Raw genomic sequence first — 18509 nt, 5'->3', positions numbered from 1 at the left:
CGGCAGGCGGAGTTCAGCTGGAAGGGGGTCCCCAACGTCCTACCGGAGCCGCCCCGGGCGCCCCAAGCTCCGGAGAGGCGAGGCTGGGAGGGCGGCGGCGAAGGCCGCTTGCAGCCACTTCAGAAGGACTGCTTCCACCGCAACCGTCCTAAATCAGAACATCTGCACCACCGGCGTCCTCAAGATGCAGGTGCAGTCAAGACACGGCCTGTCACTTCGCCCTGCGTCCTTGCTTCGGACCTTCGGAATCCGGGGCGTCGGCTCAAAGCCGGGAACGAAAATGGGTCGCTGCTCCTAAGTCAAAACCCGCAGGTAAGGCGTCCGGCGCAGCAAGGGGAAGGCATCCCACCTGGCTCCACCCCTCGGGGGCCACTACCCTGTTGGGGGCGTGGCTTTCAGGCCTCTCAGCCCCTCCCGGGCGGGCGGAGCGCCGGGTCCCGCCCCCTGCTTATAAGAGCGGTGCGGCACTGCAGCTAGCGAGCGCAGCTCTCACCGAGACCGGTGACCCCAACTCTACGTGAGACGTACCGCCAGACTCATCATGGTGAGTGAGGCCCCACCGGGATCTCTCCGGTCCCTTAACTGCCCCTCTCCTTCGGGGCCTCTCCTCCAGAGATGCTTGGGACCCTCCACCTAGCATTCTGGGTCTCCGGGTGGTGCAAGGATTTTGTTCTCCCCCACCCCCCTCCTGGTGACTTTGGCCTAGTGTGTTGTCCACCTTCAAAGGCTGGGGACGCGGAGGCTTCTTCAGGAGCAGAGAGGACCTGTTCCCTAGTCCCCTCCTGCCTTTACAAGCGTCTGTGCCCCAACCCTCCAGAGGGGAGTCACGCGGTCCTGCACGCAGTCCTGGCCACCAGCGGAGGAAGACTTGTTTGGCTTCCCCCGCCACGCATATCTCCCCCTTAAGTCCCTGGGACTAACCGAACACGTGTTTGGTGCAAGACTGTGGAAGGGGTTACCTGGTACCGCATCCCCTCTTCCTCTCGGTGTCTCCCTTCCATCCACAGGCCCCCTCCGGTGACTCAGCACCCCGCTTCTAGTCGGGAGGGCTGGCGGGAATGGGGTTCGGCCTCGGGAGGCGAGCTGGCCCCTCCTGCGGGAGCGCGGGTGCACGGAGGACAGGCAGAGACAGCTGGCGCTGCGCTACAACCCCGGCCAAGGCCAGGTTGGGGGGAGGGGAAAGAGGTGTATGTAGGGGAGTGGTATTTATAGCCCCGGAGCGGGGGCCGAAACCCAATCCTGGCTTTCGGATGGGAAGTAACTGGGGGGACTCCAGAGGGAGAGTGGATGTGGGGCCCAGGTACAGACAGCATTCCCCCTTGCCTGGGGCAAGGCGGGTTCCTTCTGGTGCCTCGCCGCAGGTTCTGCTTCCTTTTGTGGGTATTTGGAAATTGTCACCCCGCCATTTGGTTGTGGGAAGGGAGGCGCGCGGGCCCTACAGACTTTGGTGCTGCAGGGGTTAATAATGGACTGCCAGGACCGAGCCCCAGTACCTACCACCTGTACTGCTGGTCCTTGCCATCAGCGCTTACCAGCATTATCGCTATTTCCGTGGAGCTGAGGCCGTGGATGAAGGTGGTGAAGCCACGCAGGGTGCGGGGGTGGAGGTGGGGAGAGAAGCCAGATGGAATTGATCCCCAGGGCCAGAAGGGATTTAAAAGTGGGGGGAGAGGGCATCCTGATGACGGAGTGGTCAGTTGATGCCAGATGGAAGCTGAAACACCTCTTTAACCACAGCAAGAAAGGGAAGGAAGGGGTTGTAAGAAATTCTAGCTCATCTTCAATGCAAAGAAATAACCAAGTAGGAGGCTTCTGGCTGTAAACTGTTAAAACCTGCTTCTAGCAGCCTGTTTTGTAGGCAGCATGGATTCGGAGCAGCTGGAAAGTCTCTTATTCCAGCTTTGGTTACTGCAGCTCTGTATATCATGTGCGCATGCCATTTTTGTCCTCTGAGTGTGCAGTAAATGTAATAGGGTTATACCTTTCTCACGTGAATTCCCCACTGAGAATTAGGCTAAGGCGACAGCCTGCCCTACTGGATGCCTCCAATTTGGGGAGTCCTGTATGGAGGAGAATAGAGAGGCTGCCAGCTACCTCTGTCCCTCTGTCAGCCCCAAGCCTCCCCTTTTGCCAAGTGAGTAATCTTAGCTAGTGACAGGGTGGGAGAGAACTTCCGAAGGTGAGGACTTGTGGATGTGGCACTTACACTGTGATCTTCTCTCTATCCCTCAGCGTGAATGCATTTCAGTCCATGTGGGGCAGGCAGGTGTCCAGATGGGCAATGCCTGCTGGGAGCTCTACTGTCTGGAACATGGGATTCAGCCTGATGGGCAGATGCCCAGTGACAAGACCATTGGTGGAGGGGATGACTCCTTCACCACATTTTTCTGTGAAACTGGTGCTGGAAAACATGTGCCTCGGGCAGTGTTTGTGGATCTGGAGCCCACTGTAATTGGTGAGAAGGGGGGTGTATATTTGCAGAAGGTGGAGTGTCTCTCTAGAGTATCTATACTGGGCGTTTGAAGCTAAAAACTTTGACCTCAAGCTGGCATGTGCCTAGCATATATCTGGGTTTCTCTCATACCCTGGTATCTCAGGCTGGCAGAAGGATGAGCTAGCTCTTCCATATTATCTGGCTGCAGTTACCACCCTGGGAGGCAAGGGGGGAAGGTCCCTGCTGAACATAGCCTTGTGGTTTTTGCCCCAACAATGTGGTTTATGGTCTTCCAGATGAGATCCGAAATGGCCCATACCGCCAGCTCTTCCACCCAGAGCAGCTTATCACTGGGAAAGAAGATGCTGCCAACAACTATGCCCGTGGCCATTACACCATTGGCAAGGAGATCATTGACCCAGTGTTGGACCGGATCCGCAAGCTGGTGAGGATGCAGCCTGGCAATGGCAAGGGAGGGAACTTTGGAGACCTTAAGGAACAGTGTTTTTCAGATCTATTTTGGGTGTCATCTTTACCTGTATGCTTCTGAATGTGATGCTGTTAGGGGCTATTCAGTCTTTGCCCTAATTTCTGAGATACTTTAGGCTTTGTAAAGCTAGAAGAAAGTTCCTTAGGCCTCTCTCCCCTGCCTACATTGCCCTTTCTTTCTTTCCTTTCAGTCGGATCAGTGCACAGGACTTCAGGGCTTCCTGGTATTCCACAGCTTTGGAGGGGGCACTGGCTCTGGCTTCACCTCTCTGCTGATGGAGCGGCTCTCTGTTGACTATGGCAAGAAGTCCAAGCTGGAGTTCTCCATCTACCCAGCCCCACAAGTATCCACAGCTGTGGTGGAGCCATACAACTCCATCTTGACCACCCACACCACTCTGGAGCACTCAGACTGTGCCTTCATGGTGGACAATGAGGCCATCTATGACATCTGTCGCCGCAACCTGGACATCGAGCGCCCAACTTACACCAACCTCAACCGCCTCATCAGCCAAATCGTCTCCTCCATCACAGCTTCCCTGCGCTTTGATGGGGCCCTTAATGTGGACCTGACAGAGTTCCAGACCAACCTAGTACCCTACCCTCGCATCCACTTCCCCCTGGCCACCTATGCACCAGTCATCTCTGCAGAGAAGGCCTACCATGAGCAGCTGTCGGTGGCAGAGATCACCAACGCCTGCTTCGAGCCTGCCAACCAGATGGTGAAGTGTGACCCCCGGCATGGCAAGTACATGGCTTGTTGCCTGCTGTACCGTGGAGACGTGGTGCCCAAGGATGTGAATGCTGCCATTGCTGCCATCAAGACCAAGCGCAGCATCCAGTTTGTGGACTGGTGCCCCACAGGCTTCAAGGTTGGTATCAACTACCAGCCGCCTACCGTGGTTCCTGGGGGTGACCTGGCCAAGGTTCAGCGTGCAGTGTGCATGCTGAGCAACACGACCGCCATTGCTGAGGCCTGGGCCCGCCTGGACCACAAGTTTGACCTGATGTATGCCAAGAGGGCTTTTGTACACTGGTATGTGGGTGAGGGCATGGAGGAGGGTGAGTTTTCTGAGGCTCGGGAGGATATGGCTGCCCTGGAAAAGGATTATGAGGAAGTAGGCATTGACTCCTATGAGGACGAGGATGAGGGAGAAGAATAGACAGCTACTTGGATGGAGTCCCGCCCTGTTTATTGCAAAATCCTTTCGAAATAAAGTTTCCTTGCACGGTTTCTTGTCCCTTTTGTGAGTGCTTGAGCGTCTGCTGCTTCCCCGTTGTGTTGCTGCTGCTGCCCACACTATTTCGCTCATGACCTTTTCCCTTCCGTGGCTGATAAGACTAGCCAAGGGGTCGTCATCAGGCCCAGGAAGTATGACCCTAGGTACCTTGATTTAAGATCCCAGGGACACTCAGGATAGGAAAGAAATGAGGACTAAATTCTGGATCTGACCAGCTACAAACTATTGAAGGATACAAGTCTTCCTTTCCAAACAGGAACTGATGTCCAGTAGCTTCTGTTGGACAGTTGGATGGCTACCCTGTTTCTTCCTGCTGCTGCGTTCACCAGCTCTGGAGCAAGGCTTGGCCAGAACTGCCTTGTGCACTGTGAATGGGAAGGGGGGCTGGGCTGCCCCAAGGTTCCTGGGCATAAAGCCACATCATAAGCTTGGGGGATGGGCAGGAACAGGGAAATCTCTTAGTTGTTTGTGCCATTGCACCTTTGGCAGCTTTGCATAGCTTGCTATCTGTCATGCTGCTTTTCTGGGGCTATGCTATTAAAAGTCAGGTCATCTTCTGTTTGTGCCTTCTTTCTACTCGCTGGTGGGAGCCTCCTGCCTAGACCCTAGGGAAAAATTCTACTTTGTTAATAGGCACCCCAGGACCCATGCTGACGTCAGCATGTAAGGGTGGACATGGTTGGGAGAAGGGAGGAAACTTCGTTTTCCAGAGCAGGTGGTGCCAACCCTGCTCTTGTCTACCCTCCCTGGTGATTCAGGGACACAGTGCCCTTCCCTGGGGAACAGGTTTCAAGCCCAGCTAAGGCAGGGTGCCTGTTTACTCAGCAAAGCAGGCAGGAAGTGGCTGCTGGATACTGCCACAAGCCACTAGTCTCATTAATTATTAACTATGTGTGCACTACAATGATCAGGGAGACAGGGAAAAACAGCTGCCAGCTCCACTCCCCTTGCCCTCAGGCTGAGGATGGGAGATCTGCTATGTAGCTGTCCCAAAAGCTTCCTCAGGTGTCTCCACCCAGAGGTCCTTGGCCTGGGAAACCTGCTGAGCTGGGCTGCCCTGACTAAGCTACCTACCCTGGGAGTAAAGGAAGCAAAGGACTAGTTGAGTGTGCTTTAAAGGGGGCCTTGGTTCCAGTTCTTGGTACAGGGAGAAACCAGCTCAAGCCAGAGGAGCTCTAAGTTTTTGACTATGGCAAGCTTGGAGTCCTGCCTGCTGCCAACCAGACCTCAAGCAAGGACCCCTGCCTCCTGAATACCAGTGTCTCTTCCCAGGCTGTTCCCTTGGAAATGGGAGCCAGACAGTTCATTCTTCTTTCCCTCCAGACACACTGACCTAAAATACACACAGCCTCTTCCACTTTATTCTCCTGTGTATATTTTCTCCTTCCGGATTTGGAGGCAGAACATGGTGTGAGCCTAGCAGCCCAGCTTAGAGCCATGTACTATATTTTCTGTTTCACTTTCCCCCCAACTCATCTTTGGATCCCTTGCCCAGGTATTGGGGTGAGAGAGCAGGACATGAACTAGACTAAGACAATGGTCCCCACCCTGTACTCCTGGAGCTGTAAGAGCAGTCCTGGGTAGAATGGACAGAGTTCCAATGAGGAAAGCCGCTTTCCAAGGCACACGAAGCCATCTTCTCAACATGCCCATTTGTTCGTTCAAATTTGGGTGGTGTGCTGGCCAGGAGACAGTGGCTGCAATACCTCCAACTGACTGAGGAGGACAGGAATGTGAGGGCGCTGCTGGGGGTCCACAGTCATCATGGAGGCCAAAAGCTGTCGCAATACTGAAGAATGCCTGAGGGAGGAGGAGGGCAGGGTGAGGACACCTAGACATGCTAAGATTCCAACTCAGTGAACCCTAGGGAAGAGTCTACAATGTTTAGTGCCTCCTTACTGCTCACCTGGGGCTTTGTGGGATGCTGAGTTCATTCTGTACAGCAAGGGCCACACTGTCACCCTTCTGGAAAACCATGTCATAAGGGCCTTCTCCAAACATCATGGCATACAGCACACAGCCTAGAGACTGAGCATAACTTGGTTAGTCTCTGGAAGGTGAACGACAAAGATGACATCTCTATCCTCCCTGCTGTGGTCAAAGATTACATAAGCTAAAAATATGCCAACCTCGCCCATATGGCACCACGAGCTTCCCAGAAGAACTGTGTAAGCAGGAGGCCTCTGCAGCCCCTGCTTAGCCACCGCCTTCAGCCGTTCACACAGATCAGCCACAGAGATTATACCACTTCCTGAATACAGTATCAGTGACAGTTCCCAAGAAGGAAGTGGAGGGGTATGGAGACATATCGTGGTTCTGGGGTTCCATGCAACAGAAACCAAAGTTTGATCTCCGTCCCTCTACTCCATAGTAGGTACAGAGCTGCACCCTCTTCCACCCAGGTTCCCACCCACATGCTCCTCACCCAGACATCAGTCCGTTCATCGATGACAGAGTGGCTCTGCACAGAAAAGAGCTCAGGTGCCCGGTAGGAGATGGTGCACCGCTGGGCCGCCCAGTCCTGGAACAGTGGCCCCAGAGCTCAAAAATGGAGCACAGGCCACAGATCATGTGACCAAATTGGTGCATGCAACAGAATGAACTGGGGATGGGGAGGTGGCCAGAGGAACCTGGAGAGTCTCTTACCTGCAGAGCTAGGGCCTGGCGTGAGCCCTCAACCTGGATGCATGCTTGATTCATGGAACCCAAGTCCATTAAAACTGGCTGCCCCTCATCATCAAGCAAAATATTGGTGGGCTTCAGGTCCCTGGAGGGAAGTGAAAATGACCCAAGGGCATCCCTGGATAGGGAAGCTGGAATCCCAAAGAGTAAAAGCACCAATGGAGGGTACAGAGACACCCCCAGTCTCTTAGCAAGGCTCTTCCTCCTGGCCCCATTAAGTGCACAGGGCCCTCCCACTGACCTGTGCGCATAACCTTTGCCATGAATGGCTTCAAGGCCTCTGCAGATACCCAGCAACAACCGAAGAATCTGGTCCTCAGTCAAGAAGTTGTCTTGGTCCTTCAGCCTTTCTATCTCATTCCACAACGTACCTCTCTATAACACAAGTTTTCCTGAGTTGAGATGTTTCAAGTCTCTGCTCTCTGGGACTGATCCCTGCTGCATCAAAGTCTATCAACCCATCCACCCTATAGTCCCTCTTGGACTCCTTTAAACCCCAAATTCTAAGTGGCCAAAGTCAGGAAATGGCCCCTGCTCCCTAACATGTTTACATGCTTAGGGGTCCACAGAGTCCTTCTGTTGCAATCCCCTCTATAACCAGCAGCCTTTCTGACCTTGAAGAAAGGTAATAGTAGCCAGGCTTCATGCTTAGCACCTTGTTCTCTCAGACAGTAAGCCACAAGGCGAAGGACATTGGGGTGATGGAAGAGGTGATGCATGTCTGCTTCTCGCTGGGCCTCTTCTCGGTCCTGCTGCTCGTGACACAGGATTCGCTTCAGGGCGTAGAAGTGTCCATCATGTAACCCCTCCACTAGGTCCACATAGCTGAACCCACTGTTGGCCAAAGGGGTCAGTGAAGGACCATGGTCATCTCCCACAGGGCTTGGACCCAGAGGAATTCCCTTAGCAAGGGGTGCCTCTCACAATGAGTAGAAACCCTCCCAAGTTGTGGCTTTCAGATAGTTTCAACACTATTATAGTTCCTTAAGAGCAGACATAAAAAAAAAATTATCTCAATTCTCACAAGTCCTTCAATGAAGTATTATGATCATCTCTATTAAGCAGATGAGGAAACCACAGCTTAGCCTGAGAGATTGTTCAGTGATTAAGAGTACATACTACTCTTCCAGAGGACCTGAGTTCAAGGCCCCAGCAACCCCATTCAGCAGCTCACAACCACCTGTAACTTCAGCTCCTAGGGGATCTGATGGCTTCCATGGACACATTAATTCACATACACATATCCACACACCGACCCACATATACACATTTAAAAAAAAAAAGTTAGGCGTGGTGGTGCACACCTTTAATCTCAGCACTCCTGAGACAGAGGCAGGTGGGTCCCTGAGAAATAGAGGCCAGCCTGGTCTACACAGCAAGTTATAGGCCAGCTGAGGCTACAAGGAGACTTTGTCAGGGTAAAAAAAAAAAAAAAAAAAAAGTAAAAATGGGGGTGGGTGGGAGGTGGGGAGAAACCACAGCTTACCAAGGTCACACAAGGTTTGGGTCCAGAATTCACTTTTCTTGACCCACTGAGCTAAGCTGTCAGGTGAGGTAGAAGCTACAGCTAAAATCCTTATGCATCTACCATGTGCAGACCATTGTCCCTTAATGGCCATAACCCTGGGACTAGCTAAGTCAAACACTCACCCCTCCCCCAATTTCTGGATGAAGAGGTAACGCTTATTGTCAATGATGACAGTTCCCCGGGAGCAGACACACAGTGCGTGGCCCATAATGTCTCAGTCATCCTCCTCAAGGATGGTCTCTGACTGCCGAAGGGCTCTTCCAGGGCGAGTGGGCTCGACCAAGCGATGGGCTCCGCGCCGGCGGACCATGCCGAAAACAGCAAGTCGTGGATCAGAGACAATCCAGACAGCCCCTGAAATCCCAGTGCGGAGCGCTCAGGCAGAGAGCTCTGGAAACCCGGATTCCCGTCCAAAGAAAACGGGCCCTGGCGACTCCAGCGCAAGGAAGGCAGAGGCCTCAAAGCCTCGGGCCACGCAGCGTCTTTCCAGGCTGCTTCCTTCAACCCCGGCCCACCTTCCGGCGGGTCCCTGTCCCATGACCATCGAGTCATGGGGTAGCCGCCAAGGAAGTACTCTGAAGACTCCGGCCCACCTCTACCGAGCCCATCCCCGGACCCCTAACCTGAAGCCCAGGGTCCGCCAGCCGAGGCTCAGCACTAACCTGGCTCAAGCCGGAGCGAAGCGCCAGGGACCGGAAGTCATGGTGACACCATCAGTCCGCGCCAATGTAATGGCCCGCCGTATCCTAGCAATGAGAGGCAGCAAGAGGATGTCGGGACCGGAAGTGAGAGGAGTGGGCCAGACTAGACCTGGGCGTAGACTGGTTCCCACTTGGCCTTCAATCAGGGTCAAGTGGAAGGGTCTTGTACCAAAGGGGAGCAAAGCCCGGCTCTGCCCGAAGCCCCAGGACCTCCATCCCCAAATGTCGGAGGTAAGAGGCCTCATACCTCCAGCGCGTTGGGATCAGAAAGTGGCCTACTACAGTCCAGTCCGAAGGAGGATCCAGGGAAGGGCGGGTGCTGGCTCCTGGACGCCCGGAACCCTGATCCCATAACACCTGGGCTCCGGACTGTGTCCCACTACCCTAGCTAGTGTCAGTGGTTAAGAGAGCACCCTTGAACCGGGATGCTAGTTTCTCAATATGGTTCTAACAGTCTCACCTGCGTGGCCTCCAGCAGGTTATTTAGACTCTCAGATCCTCACTTTTCCTGGCTGCAAGTCAGATATAATGGTACCTCAGGTTAAGTGCATGAACTATGAAACCAAACTGACTAGTTCCAATCCCATCTACTAAACCAGTTGTGTGACCTTGGATAGCTTACTTCCATCGTTCAGTTTCCTCATGTGTAAAATGGAAATAATAATTATTCCATGGAGTTGTTTCAAGGTTAAATGAGATGGAGTCTTTTGCACAATATCTGACACGTAGCTCTCAATGTGTGTTAATAAACAGGAATAATTATTATTACCCTAATCCTCACATCCCCAGTTTAGGACTGTGAAGGCAAGAGAAATGGAAAACCAAATTCCAAAGACTTTGCACCATACATCTGTATGGGAAGAGATATATTGGAGAGGGATGCACCTCCAAAAAGACAAATTGGCCAATGCAGGCCCCTTGTAACTGTTTCCCCCTTCCCTTCCACACTCGTGATCATCATGAAGATTTTCTATGTCTTAACCCTTGGTTGTGTCAATCATTCATCTAAATTTAACCTGGTATCAGATCCTTTGCTAGTCTAGGAGGATTTTAAGATGCACTCCTAGCCCTCAGGGAGCTCAGTATAGCAGAGCAGTGATCGTGTTAAAATATGAATTCTGACTCTATAGGTCTGGGATAGGACCTGAGATTCTGCATGTTTGACATACTCCTGGGCGATACTGACCAAGCTGACTCCTGAGCAGCACTTTGAGTAGCAAGATACAGAGGGTTATTACAAACTAGTGGACAGAGGGTGGCTGCAGGCTGGAGGTAAAGTCCAGGCTAATTGCCTGGAAACTTGAGGTGGTCTCCGCCCCCTTGCTTGCTGAGGTTCCCACCCAGGAATCAGACACGTGATTGTCGGACCGTCAGCACAGACTGGAACCCTGTAAGCGCTGTGGCTCCCAAAATGCTGCCTGGCCTGCCTTCTCGGCTGCTGCTGGTGCTGGTGACGCTGCTGCAGACCCAGGTACGAAGAGAGAGGTTGTCCGGGTGCGGGGAGATTGGAGGAGATCCGTGGGGGAAGAGGAAGTCAACCACCAAAAGGCCAGCAGGGCCAGTTCCATTTCTTAAGTGCTTGGCAAACACTGATCCTCACTCCGGACCTCTGCTGAGGCCGGGTTTCTCCCCTTGCAGGCAGACGCTCGCTCCTTCATAGTGGATCGGCAACATGACAGGTTCCTTCTAGACGGGGTCCCGTTCCGCTACGTGTCTGGTAGCCTGCATTACTTTCGTGTACCGCGGGTACTTTGGGCAGACCGGCTTATCAAGATGCAATTGAGCGGCCTCAACGCTGTACAGTTGTAAGAAGTGCTCACGAGCCTTGTGGAGGCGCGATTTACTCTTCCCACCGCCCTCTTAGGAAGGGGTCGGGTCAGAAAAACTGGCAGGGTTTGAAGGGGTTTGAGCTTCAGGCCTCCTAGGGCAAGGCCTGAGCTCCCTAGGCACCTCTGGGTCCTGTTAACTTATTCCTTTCTCAGTTATGTGCCCTGGAACTACCATGAGCCAGAGCCTGGGATCTATAACTTTAACGGCAGCCGTGACCTCATTGCCTTTCTGAATGAAGCAGCTAGAGCGAACCTGTTGGTCATATTGAGACCAGGACCTTACATCTGTGCAGAGTGGGAGATGGTGAGTTAGTGGAGAAGGTGCAGAATCCAAGTCTTCTTATGAAGTTTCAACTACTTTCTGCCAACACTATTAAGGCTGTTCCCAGCACTGTATTAACTCCCTCCCTTCTTACCTTGCTACCCCTCTACCCCCAAACAAAACCTACCTGTAACCCATGTGATGGCTTATTCTTGTAACCCCAGCACTTGGGAGGCTGAAGCAGGAAGATTGCTGAGGGTTTGAAGCCAGCCTGGGCTACAGAGACCCTGTCTCAAAAACAACAAAACAAAACAAAAAACCCTACATGCTTACTTGTTGCCTTTATGTTTTTCTCAAGGGAGGTCTCCCATCCTGGTTGCTTAGAAAGCCTAATATTCATCTGAGAACCTCAGATCCAGGTAAGTTATGACAAAAGATTTGAATGTCTGGACACAAGATCATCCCTGACTTGGAGGTCATTTATCTACGTTTGCCTTCATATCTAGCACGATACTAGAAACTGAGACTGGAAAGGGCTAGTCCCTGTTCAGTAAAGCCTATAATAGTGTGAGAGCCAGGCATGGTGATGCTCACTTACAAGGTAGAGACAACAAGGATCAGGAGTTCATGATCATCCTCCATTACACAGCAAGTTTGAAGTCAGCCTTGACTACATAAGACCTTGTGTCACATTAAAAAAATAATATATATATATGAGAGAGAGAGAGAGAGAGAGAGAGAGAGAGAGAGAGAGAGAGAAGCTGTGGTGGCACAAGCCTTTAATCCCAGGCACTCAGGAGGCAGACAGGTAGATCTCTGTGAGTGTGAGAGTGAGGCTAACCTAGTCTACATAGGGAGTTCCAGGCCAACCAGGGCTCAAAAACGAGCATTTTAGTTGACTTCTAGGGAAGAGAAAGCACTGGTCATATGAAGAGGTAAAAATATTCCATCCGTGAGATGGGAAAGAACATGGTAGGATTGAGGAAAGCAGACCAGCATGGTTGGAACAATGGGAAAGGGAGAGAGTAACATGACAAAGCATTTGAGCTGACATAGGTCCTGTAGTCCCACTTATGGAGCCTGAAAACCACTGAAAAAATTTACCAAAGATGTGACAAGGCTCAATTTGCTTTAGTATTATTTTAGCCTGGGTGTGAAGTGGATTGAAGGGAGCAAGAGTAGAGAAGTGAATGAAATTATTACTATGGTTGAGAGATGTCAGTGCCTAGACCTAAGTGATGGTGGTGGGAATGAAAAGAAGAGGGTAGATCTTTGTTACAGTCTGGGAACAAAAATCACTAGGATTTGTTGACTTTTCATTAGAAGGGGAGGCAAAGAGGGATATGGGTAGGAAAAGAAAGGATTCAACTTTCTGACCAGTCAGGATGGTACCATTTATTGACAAGGGTCTAATGGAGGAGGCTAGAGGTCCAGATGAACAACATAGGGTACTAGAGAACCTTATATCCCTTACAACATTTTCTAAGCCCATATGCCTATGAAGTATATTTAAAATGATAAAGTTTTGGGTTTGTTGTTGTTTTGGTCTTCTTGAGACAGGGTCTCCCTGTAGTCCCAGCTGGCCTGGAACTTTATATAGACCAGGCTGGCCTTGAACTCACAGAGATCTGCCTGCTTCTGCCTCTAAGTTCTGGGATTAAAGGTGTGCACCACCAGGCTTAGCTAAAATGACAAAGTTTTAATGGATTACCAATATGCAGTCTGTTTTGCTCAAGAGCATCAGTGACCTCCATGTTGTTAAATCCAGGCTTCATTTCTCTTGATTAGTCAGCAGCACTTGGCCTATTATTCACCTGTGTGGTGGTTTGAATAAATTTTCCCCATATACTCCAAGTATCTGAATATTTTGTCCCCAGTTGGTGGTGCTGTTTTGGGAGTTTTAGATGGTGTAACCTTGCTGGAAGAAGCATGTCACTGGGGGTGGGCTTTGAGAGTATATAGCCATGCCCATTTCCGGTCTGTCCCTCTCTCCTTACTGTGCCTGCTTGAAGATGTGAGTGCTCAGTTTTCTGCTCTGGCCACCTCCCACCTCCATGCCTCTCCCACCATTATGGACTTTTCTGGAACTGTAAACCAAATAAACTCTTCCTCTATAAGTGGCCTTGGTCATGGTGTTTTTTCACAGCAACAGAAAAGTAACTAATATAGAAGTTGGTACCAGAAGAGGGGTGTTGCCATGAAGAACCTGACCATGTTTTTTGAAGAAATGTAGACTTTAGGACTTTAGACTAGAAAAGCAGTTGAATGCTGTAAGCATAGTTTAATGGGTCATTCTATAGAGGCCTGGCTTTTAAGATGTTCCAGAGGGAGATGGAAACAAGGATTTATTAATCAGCAACTTGGATTTTTTTTTTTAACTTTATGTGTAAGAGTGTTTTTCCTATCTATGTAAGTGTATCCATGCATGAAATGTCCATGGAGGCCAGGAGAGGGTGTCACATCCCTTGGAACTGGAGTTGGGGATGGTGGTTAGCTGCCATGTAGGTGCTAGGAACTGAAACTGGGTCCTCTGCAAGAACAGCAAATGCTCTTAACCACTGAACCAACTCTCCATCCCCAACTGAACATTTTTAATGGAGGCCTAAGAACTTGCTTGAGGCTAAATTAAAATGTAAAGTATTAAATGTAAATTTAATAATAAATTAAAATGTAAATTTATTTGGCAAAGGAAGTTTCAAGACAGCCTCATGTAGAATCTGTGGTGTGGTTATTAACGGTGAAGTTTATGTAGATCTACAATAAAAAAGAGCAATTGGGGCAGAAAGAAACAGAATATACAGTTTGGAGAGGAGAGCACTAGGAGCCTAGGCACGGAGACTCTCTTTGATAAGGAGATTAGAGCCAATAAGGAGAGGCCTCCAGATTTGCACTTACACAGTGGAAAGAGTACCTTCAGGGCAAGACCCCACCAAGCTATGCTTTCAGCTCCTGAAAGGAAAAGGCGTAAGGGGTGTTCTGCTTCTATAAAACTATAATATGAAAGCAGCTGCTGGTAATATGGATGAAGGGGCCAAAGCCCATCCCTAGCAGGCAGCATGCTTCCCCCACCATCGTGGACTTCCTCTCTGGAACCTTAAGCTAAATAAACTCTTCCTTCTATAAGTAGCCCTGGTCATGGTATTTTGCCACAGCAACAGGAAAGTAACTAATATAACCTGACCTTTGAAATATACTTTTCTGACTGAGCATGGTAGTGCATGCCTAAAATCTGAACACTGAGGACACTGAGGCCAGGAGGATCTAGAGCCCAGGGCAGCCTGGTTTATATAATGAGACTGTCTCAAAAAGAAACAAAACCCACAAAGCATACTTTATGTTCCATGATGCCTCACTTATCTGATCCCTACCCCCATCTTTCTGACTACTCAGTCTCAGTCACTTTCTCCATTTTCCTTTCCTCTGAGTGCTGGAGTGTTATCAGGGCTCAGTCTTTAGATGCTTCTCTTTTCTAATCTTGTTCCCTAGGTAATAATTCTATCATTGGTGTGATAGAATTAACCCATGGAATAGCTAATGACCCCCAAATATGTAGCTCTCTAGCTAGGACCTCTCCCATGACTTCTACACACATAATAAGCTCTCATGTTACTTCTCCATCTAGACAAAAGAACCCCCCCTCCCACCACAGGTTTTTTTTTTTTTTTTTTTTTTTTTTTTGGTCTCCTGGTTGGCCACTTCCACCTGCTTTCCCTTTGTGCCTTTTCCCTTTTGCCTGCACTTTAAAAATTTTTTTTATTTTATGTGTGTATTGCCTGTATGTAGGTAAGTGCACCTGTGTCATGCAGTGCCTGAGAAGAACAAAAGAGGTGGTCGAATCCCCTGGAACTGGAGTTACAGACAATTGTTAGCTACCATGTGGGTGCTGGGATTCGAACCTGGGTCTTCTGCAAGAACAACCAGTGTTCTTAACCACTGAGCCATCTCTCCAGCCCCAAGACAAAAGAATTTTTAAATTGTCCCTGTAAAACCAGGCATGGTGGCACATGCCTTTAATCCCAGCACTTAGGAGTCAGGATGATACCTGTGAGTTCAAGGCCAGCTAGGGCTACAGGGAGACCCTGTCTCAAAAAGACCAAATAAATAAGTAAATGAATAAATAAATTAATTATCCCTGTGAGGTAGCTCAGTAGGTACAGGTGCTTGCTACCAAGTCTGACAACCTGAGTTGGATCCCAGACTCACATAGTGGAGGGAGAAAACTGACTCCTGCATGTTATCCTCTGACCTCTATGTGTGTGAGTGTGGGCTTGAGAGGTGACTCAGTGGTTAAGAGCACTTACTGTTCTTACAAAGGGCCCAGGTTCAGTTCCCATATCAAAGGACTCATAACCACCTGAAACTCTAGTTCTAGGGAATCCAGTGCCTTCTAGCCTCTCTAGATACTTGCACACATGTCATACATATAAATTCCTGCAAGCACACACATGCACATTAAAAAAAAAAAAAAAAGAATTTATGGGGTTGAAGAATCCTAGCACCCACATGGTGGCTAACAACCGGCTGTAACTCTAGTCCCAGGGAAATTTGATGACCTCTTCTGTCCTCCAAGGGCACTGCACAACACAGGTGCACTTATATGCACATGTAACAATCATACACATAAAATTTTTTAAAAAGAATTAAAAAATATCCTTCAAAATATCTTGCACTGAGTCCACTTGGAGACTTTGCTATCTGCTAGGCTTTGTCCTCAAGGATTGGGGCTGCAGCAGCAACAGGACCTTGCCACTAGTGCAACAATTATAGACATGAATGCTCAGGTATAATTTGTAAATTACTTAAAAGAGAAGTATGAAGTAATGTGAGGCTGTGTAACAGATCTATTTTTATCTGGGGATAGTAGAGGCTCTTGTGTTTTCTGTTTTTTTTTTAGACAGGCTCTCATATAATGCAGGCTGACTTCAACCTTGTTGGGTAGCAGAGACTAGCCTTGAACTCTGATTCTCCTGTCTCTACCTCCCAAACACTGGAATTACAGACATGCACTGTATCTGACTTAAAGGTTTTTTTTTGAGAGTTAAAAAATAAAATGCAGTTAAGAATTGATGCTTGAGGACCAACAAAATGGCTCAGCTTGCTGCCAAGCCTCAGGATCTGAGTTCTATCCCCAGGACCAAACGGTGGAAGGAGACAACCAACTTCCTCAGGTTGGCCTCTGACCTCCACATGCACACCATGGCACCTGAACACGTACACACACACACACACACACAAAAGATGTAATTTTATTTTTTTAATAATTTATTTTTATTTGTACAAGTGTTTTGATTGCTGGTATGTATGTAGTAGTGCCCATGAAGGCCAGAAGAGAACAACAGCTGCCTTGCGGGTGCTAGGAATTGAACCTGGGTCCTCTAGAAGAACAGCAAGTGCTCTTAATCCCTGAATCACCTCTCCAGCCCCTAAATAGATGTAATTTTAAAATATAAGCACAGCTGTTAGGCGTGGTGGCGCATGCCTTTAATCCCAGCACTCGGGAGGCAGAGGCAGGTGGATCTCTGTGAGTTCGAGGCCACCTGGTCTCCATAGTGAATCCAGGCCAGCTAGGGCTACAGGGAAACCCTGTCTCAAAAAAAAGACCAAAAAAAGAAAAACAAAACATAAGCATTAAAAAAAAAAAATTGAGTCAACTACATAAAGGAGGATGGGCGAAAAAGTGTCAGGTGGAGGAAATAACATCCATGAAGACACTGGGAGTGAATCACAAAAGTTTTAAGCAGGAGTTGAGAATTTAAGGCATAAAATCACCTGGACTGTTACATCAGAGCACATACAAGCCAGACACTACATTTCTGTGAATTTTCACAGTAATCTCAGGTATAAGTTGATTACATAATAATGGCTCCATATTATGTTTCACCTTTTCTTACATGTAGTTTTAGAAAACACAATTTTACACTTTCCTGTGTTCAAGAATTTCCTCTAAGGGAGATGGAAGCCACATCTTAGAATGCAACCAGCATGAGGGGCTAGGGAGGATGCTGAGGGGTGGGGCTGTGAAGGTGGGGGTGGTGACCCCTACTGAGCAGAGCATACTGCTCTTTCCTTTAGCCTTCCTTTCTGCTGTGGACTCCTGGTTCAAGGTCTTGCTGCCCAAGATATATCCATTTCTCTACCACAATGGGGGCAACATCATTAGCATTCAGGTACAAGTGGGAAGTGGATGGGAAAGAGAAGTAGGTATGAGGGGTCCATAACCCTCTACCTTACAGCTGGGCTTCTCTTTCCCTTTTCCCTGGCAGGTGGAGAATGAGTATGGCAGCTACAGGGCTTGCGACTTCAATTACATGAGGCACCTGGCTGGCCTCTTCCGTGCACTACTTGGAGACAAGGTCTTGCTCTTCACCACAGATGGGCCTCAAGGACTCAAATGTGGCTCCCTCCAGGGACTCTATACCACTGTAGATTTTGGCCCAGGTCTCCTGAACAAAGGCTGGGAATTGAATGTGGGAGAGGGGCACCTCTTCTGTGGTATTTATCTTTCCCTCGCTTCCATTTTGCAGCTGACAACATTACCAAAATCTTTACCCTGCTTCGGAATTATGAACCCCACGGGCCATTGGTGAGAGGCCATCAGGGAGGAGAATCAAAGCAGAAATCTGGTGGGAATGGGTCCAGCTTAGTTCCCACCTTACTTATGGCTCCCTTCACTTCCCACTCTAGGTGAATTCTGAGTACTATACAGGCTGGCTGGATTACTGGGGCCAGAATCACTCCACACGGTCCAGTCCATCAGTAGCACGAGGACTAGAAAATATGCTCAAGTTGGGAGCCAGTGTGAACATGTAACTGGAGATACAATATGTTCCTGGGAGTTGGGGATCAAAGTTAAGATTCAATGGGGCAACTTTTATCTTTACTCCCACCTTCCTCCACTTTAGGTACATGTTCCATGGAGGTACTAACTTTGGATACTGGAATGGTGAGTGCAGATGGTCCCTGGGGTGGAAGCATTGAGATATCAATTAGAATCTCAGGGCCAGATGGATTAGGATGTTTAGAAGGTAGAAATGACCACCACTTCCCCCTCTGGTGGCAAAATTCTCTGCACAAAGGTCTTTGCTTAGTGCTTATTATCTAAAAAGATGTTGAATTGGGCTGGGCGTGGTGGCACACACCTTTAATCCCAGCACTTGGGTAGAGGCAGGAGGAGCTCTGTGAGTTCAAGGCCAGCCTGGCCTACATAGTGAGTTCCAGGACAGCTGGGGCTATGGGGAGACCCTGTCTCAAAAAGACCAAAAAAAAAAAAAAAAAAAACATTTATCTAAAACTCTTTACCCCTGGGGCAATGAGACGGGGCAGTTTCTTTCCACTATCCCAAC

The 18509-nt window shown here is 49.4% G+C and overlaps 3 protein-coding genes across 7 annotated transcripts in view; 2 read left to right on the top strand and 1 right to left on the bottom strand.

Moving 5' to 3' along the window:
* The first annotated feature begins 438 nt into the window (after positions 1-438).
* Positions 439-5147, top strand: Tuba4a (tubulin alpha 4a). Its single transcript, XM_008825760.3, has 4 exons — positions 439-544; positions 2233-2455; positions 2731-2879; positions 3115-5147. Exons 1-4 carry the CDS (start codon positions 542-544, stop codon positions 4084-4086), a joined length of 1347 nt encoding a protein of 448 aa, XP_008823982.1. The 5' UTR covers positions 439-541; the 3' UTR covers positions 4087-5147.
* Positions 5148-5498: 351 nt separating this feature from the next.
* Stk16 (serine/threonine kinase 16) lies at positions 5499-9124 on the bottom strand. Of its 3 annotated transcripts, none has more exons than XM_008825757.3 (8): positions 9037-9124; positions 8497-8728; positions 7461-7680; positions 7088-7221; positions 6811-6931; positions 6590-6685; positions 6071-6192; positions 5499-5964 (listed from the first exon to the last, which is right to left on the bottom strand). In XM_008825757.3, the coding sequence occupies exons 2-8, from the start codon at positions 8580-8582 to the stop codon at positions 5826-5828; spliced, it is 918 nt and encodes a 305-aa protein (XP_008823979.1). In that variant the 5' UTR covers positions 8583-8728; positions 9037-9124; the 3' UTR covers positions 5499-5825. The 3 variants fall into 3 exon arrangements, with proteins under 3 accessions (XP_008823979.1, XP_008823980.1, XP_008823981.1); XM_008825758.3 differs by having other exon boundaries at positions 8998-9076; XM_008825759.3 differs by lacking the exon at positions 6590-6685.
* Positions 9125-9152: 28 nt separating this feature from the next.
* The window catches only part of Glb1l (galactosidase beta 1 like), a 12118-nt gene continuing 2761 nt past the window's right edge, over positions 9153-18509 (top strand). For 2 of the 3 annotated variants that reach the window (XM_017796289.2, XM_017796288.2), the window contains exons 1-10: positions 9153-9306; positions 10408-10546; positions 10714-10880; positions 11058-11208; positions 11525-11585; positions 17239-17333; positions 17430-17604; positions 17691-17749; positions 17851-17972; positions 18069-18109. In XM_017796289.2, coding sequence (XP_017651778.1) covers positions 10487-10546; positions 10714-10880; positions 11058-11208; positions 11525-11585; positions 17239-17333; positions 17430-17604; positions 17691-17749; positions 17851-17972; positions 18069-18109 — 931 coding nt within the window. In that variant the 5' untranslated portion in view covers positions 9153-9306; positions 10408-10486. The remainder of the gene's footprint in view (positions 9307-10407; positions 10547-10713; positions 10881-11057; positions 11209-11524; positions 11586-17238; positions 17334-17429; positions 17605-17690; positions 17750-17850; positions 17973-18068; positions 18110-18509) is intronic. The other variant, XM_008825755.3, reaches the window with a different exon arrangement.

The sequence above is a fragment of the Nannospalax galili genome, unplaced genomic scaffold (genome assembly GCF_000622305.1).
Source record: "Nannospalax galili isolate Female #2095 unplaced genomic scaffold, S.galili_v1.0 scaffold127, whole genome shotgun sequence".
Classification (NCBI taxonomy): Eukaryota; Metazoa; Chordata; class Mammalia; order Rodentia; family Spalacidae; genus Nannospalax; species Nannospalax galili.
Note: the sequence above shows the minus strand (reverse complement) of the source record. Positions and strands in the feature narration are given on the sequence as shown.

Coding starts and splice junctions, on each gene's coding strand:
- Tuba4a (XM_008825760.3), top strand. Junction 2,456..2,730: donor TCTGGAGCCCACTGTAATTG/GTGAGAAGGGGG, acceptor ATGGTCTTCCAG/ATGAGATCCGAAATGGCCCA. Junction 2,880..3,114: donor TGGACCGGATCCGCAAGCTG/GTGAGGATGCAG, acceptor CTTTCCTTTCAG/TCGGATCAGTGCACAGGACT.
- Stk16 (XM_008825757.3), bottom strand. CDS start 8,582: ATGGGCCACGCACTGTGTGTCTGCTCCCGGGGAACTGTCATCATTGAC. Junction 6,686..6,810: donor GCCAGGCCCTAGCTCTGCAG/GTAAGAGACTCT, acceptor CCACTGTTCCAG/GACTGGGCGGCCCAGCGGTG. Junction 5,965..6,070: donor AGCATCCCACAAAGCCCCAG/GTGAGCAGTAAG, acceptor CTCCTCCCTCAG/GCATTCTTCAGTATTGCGAC.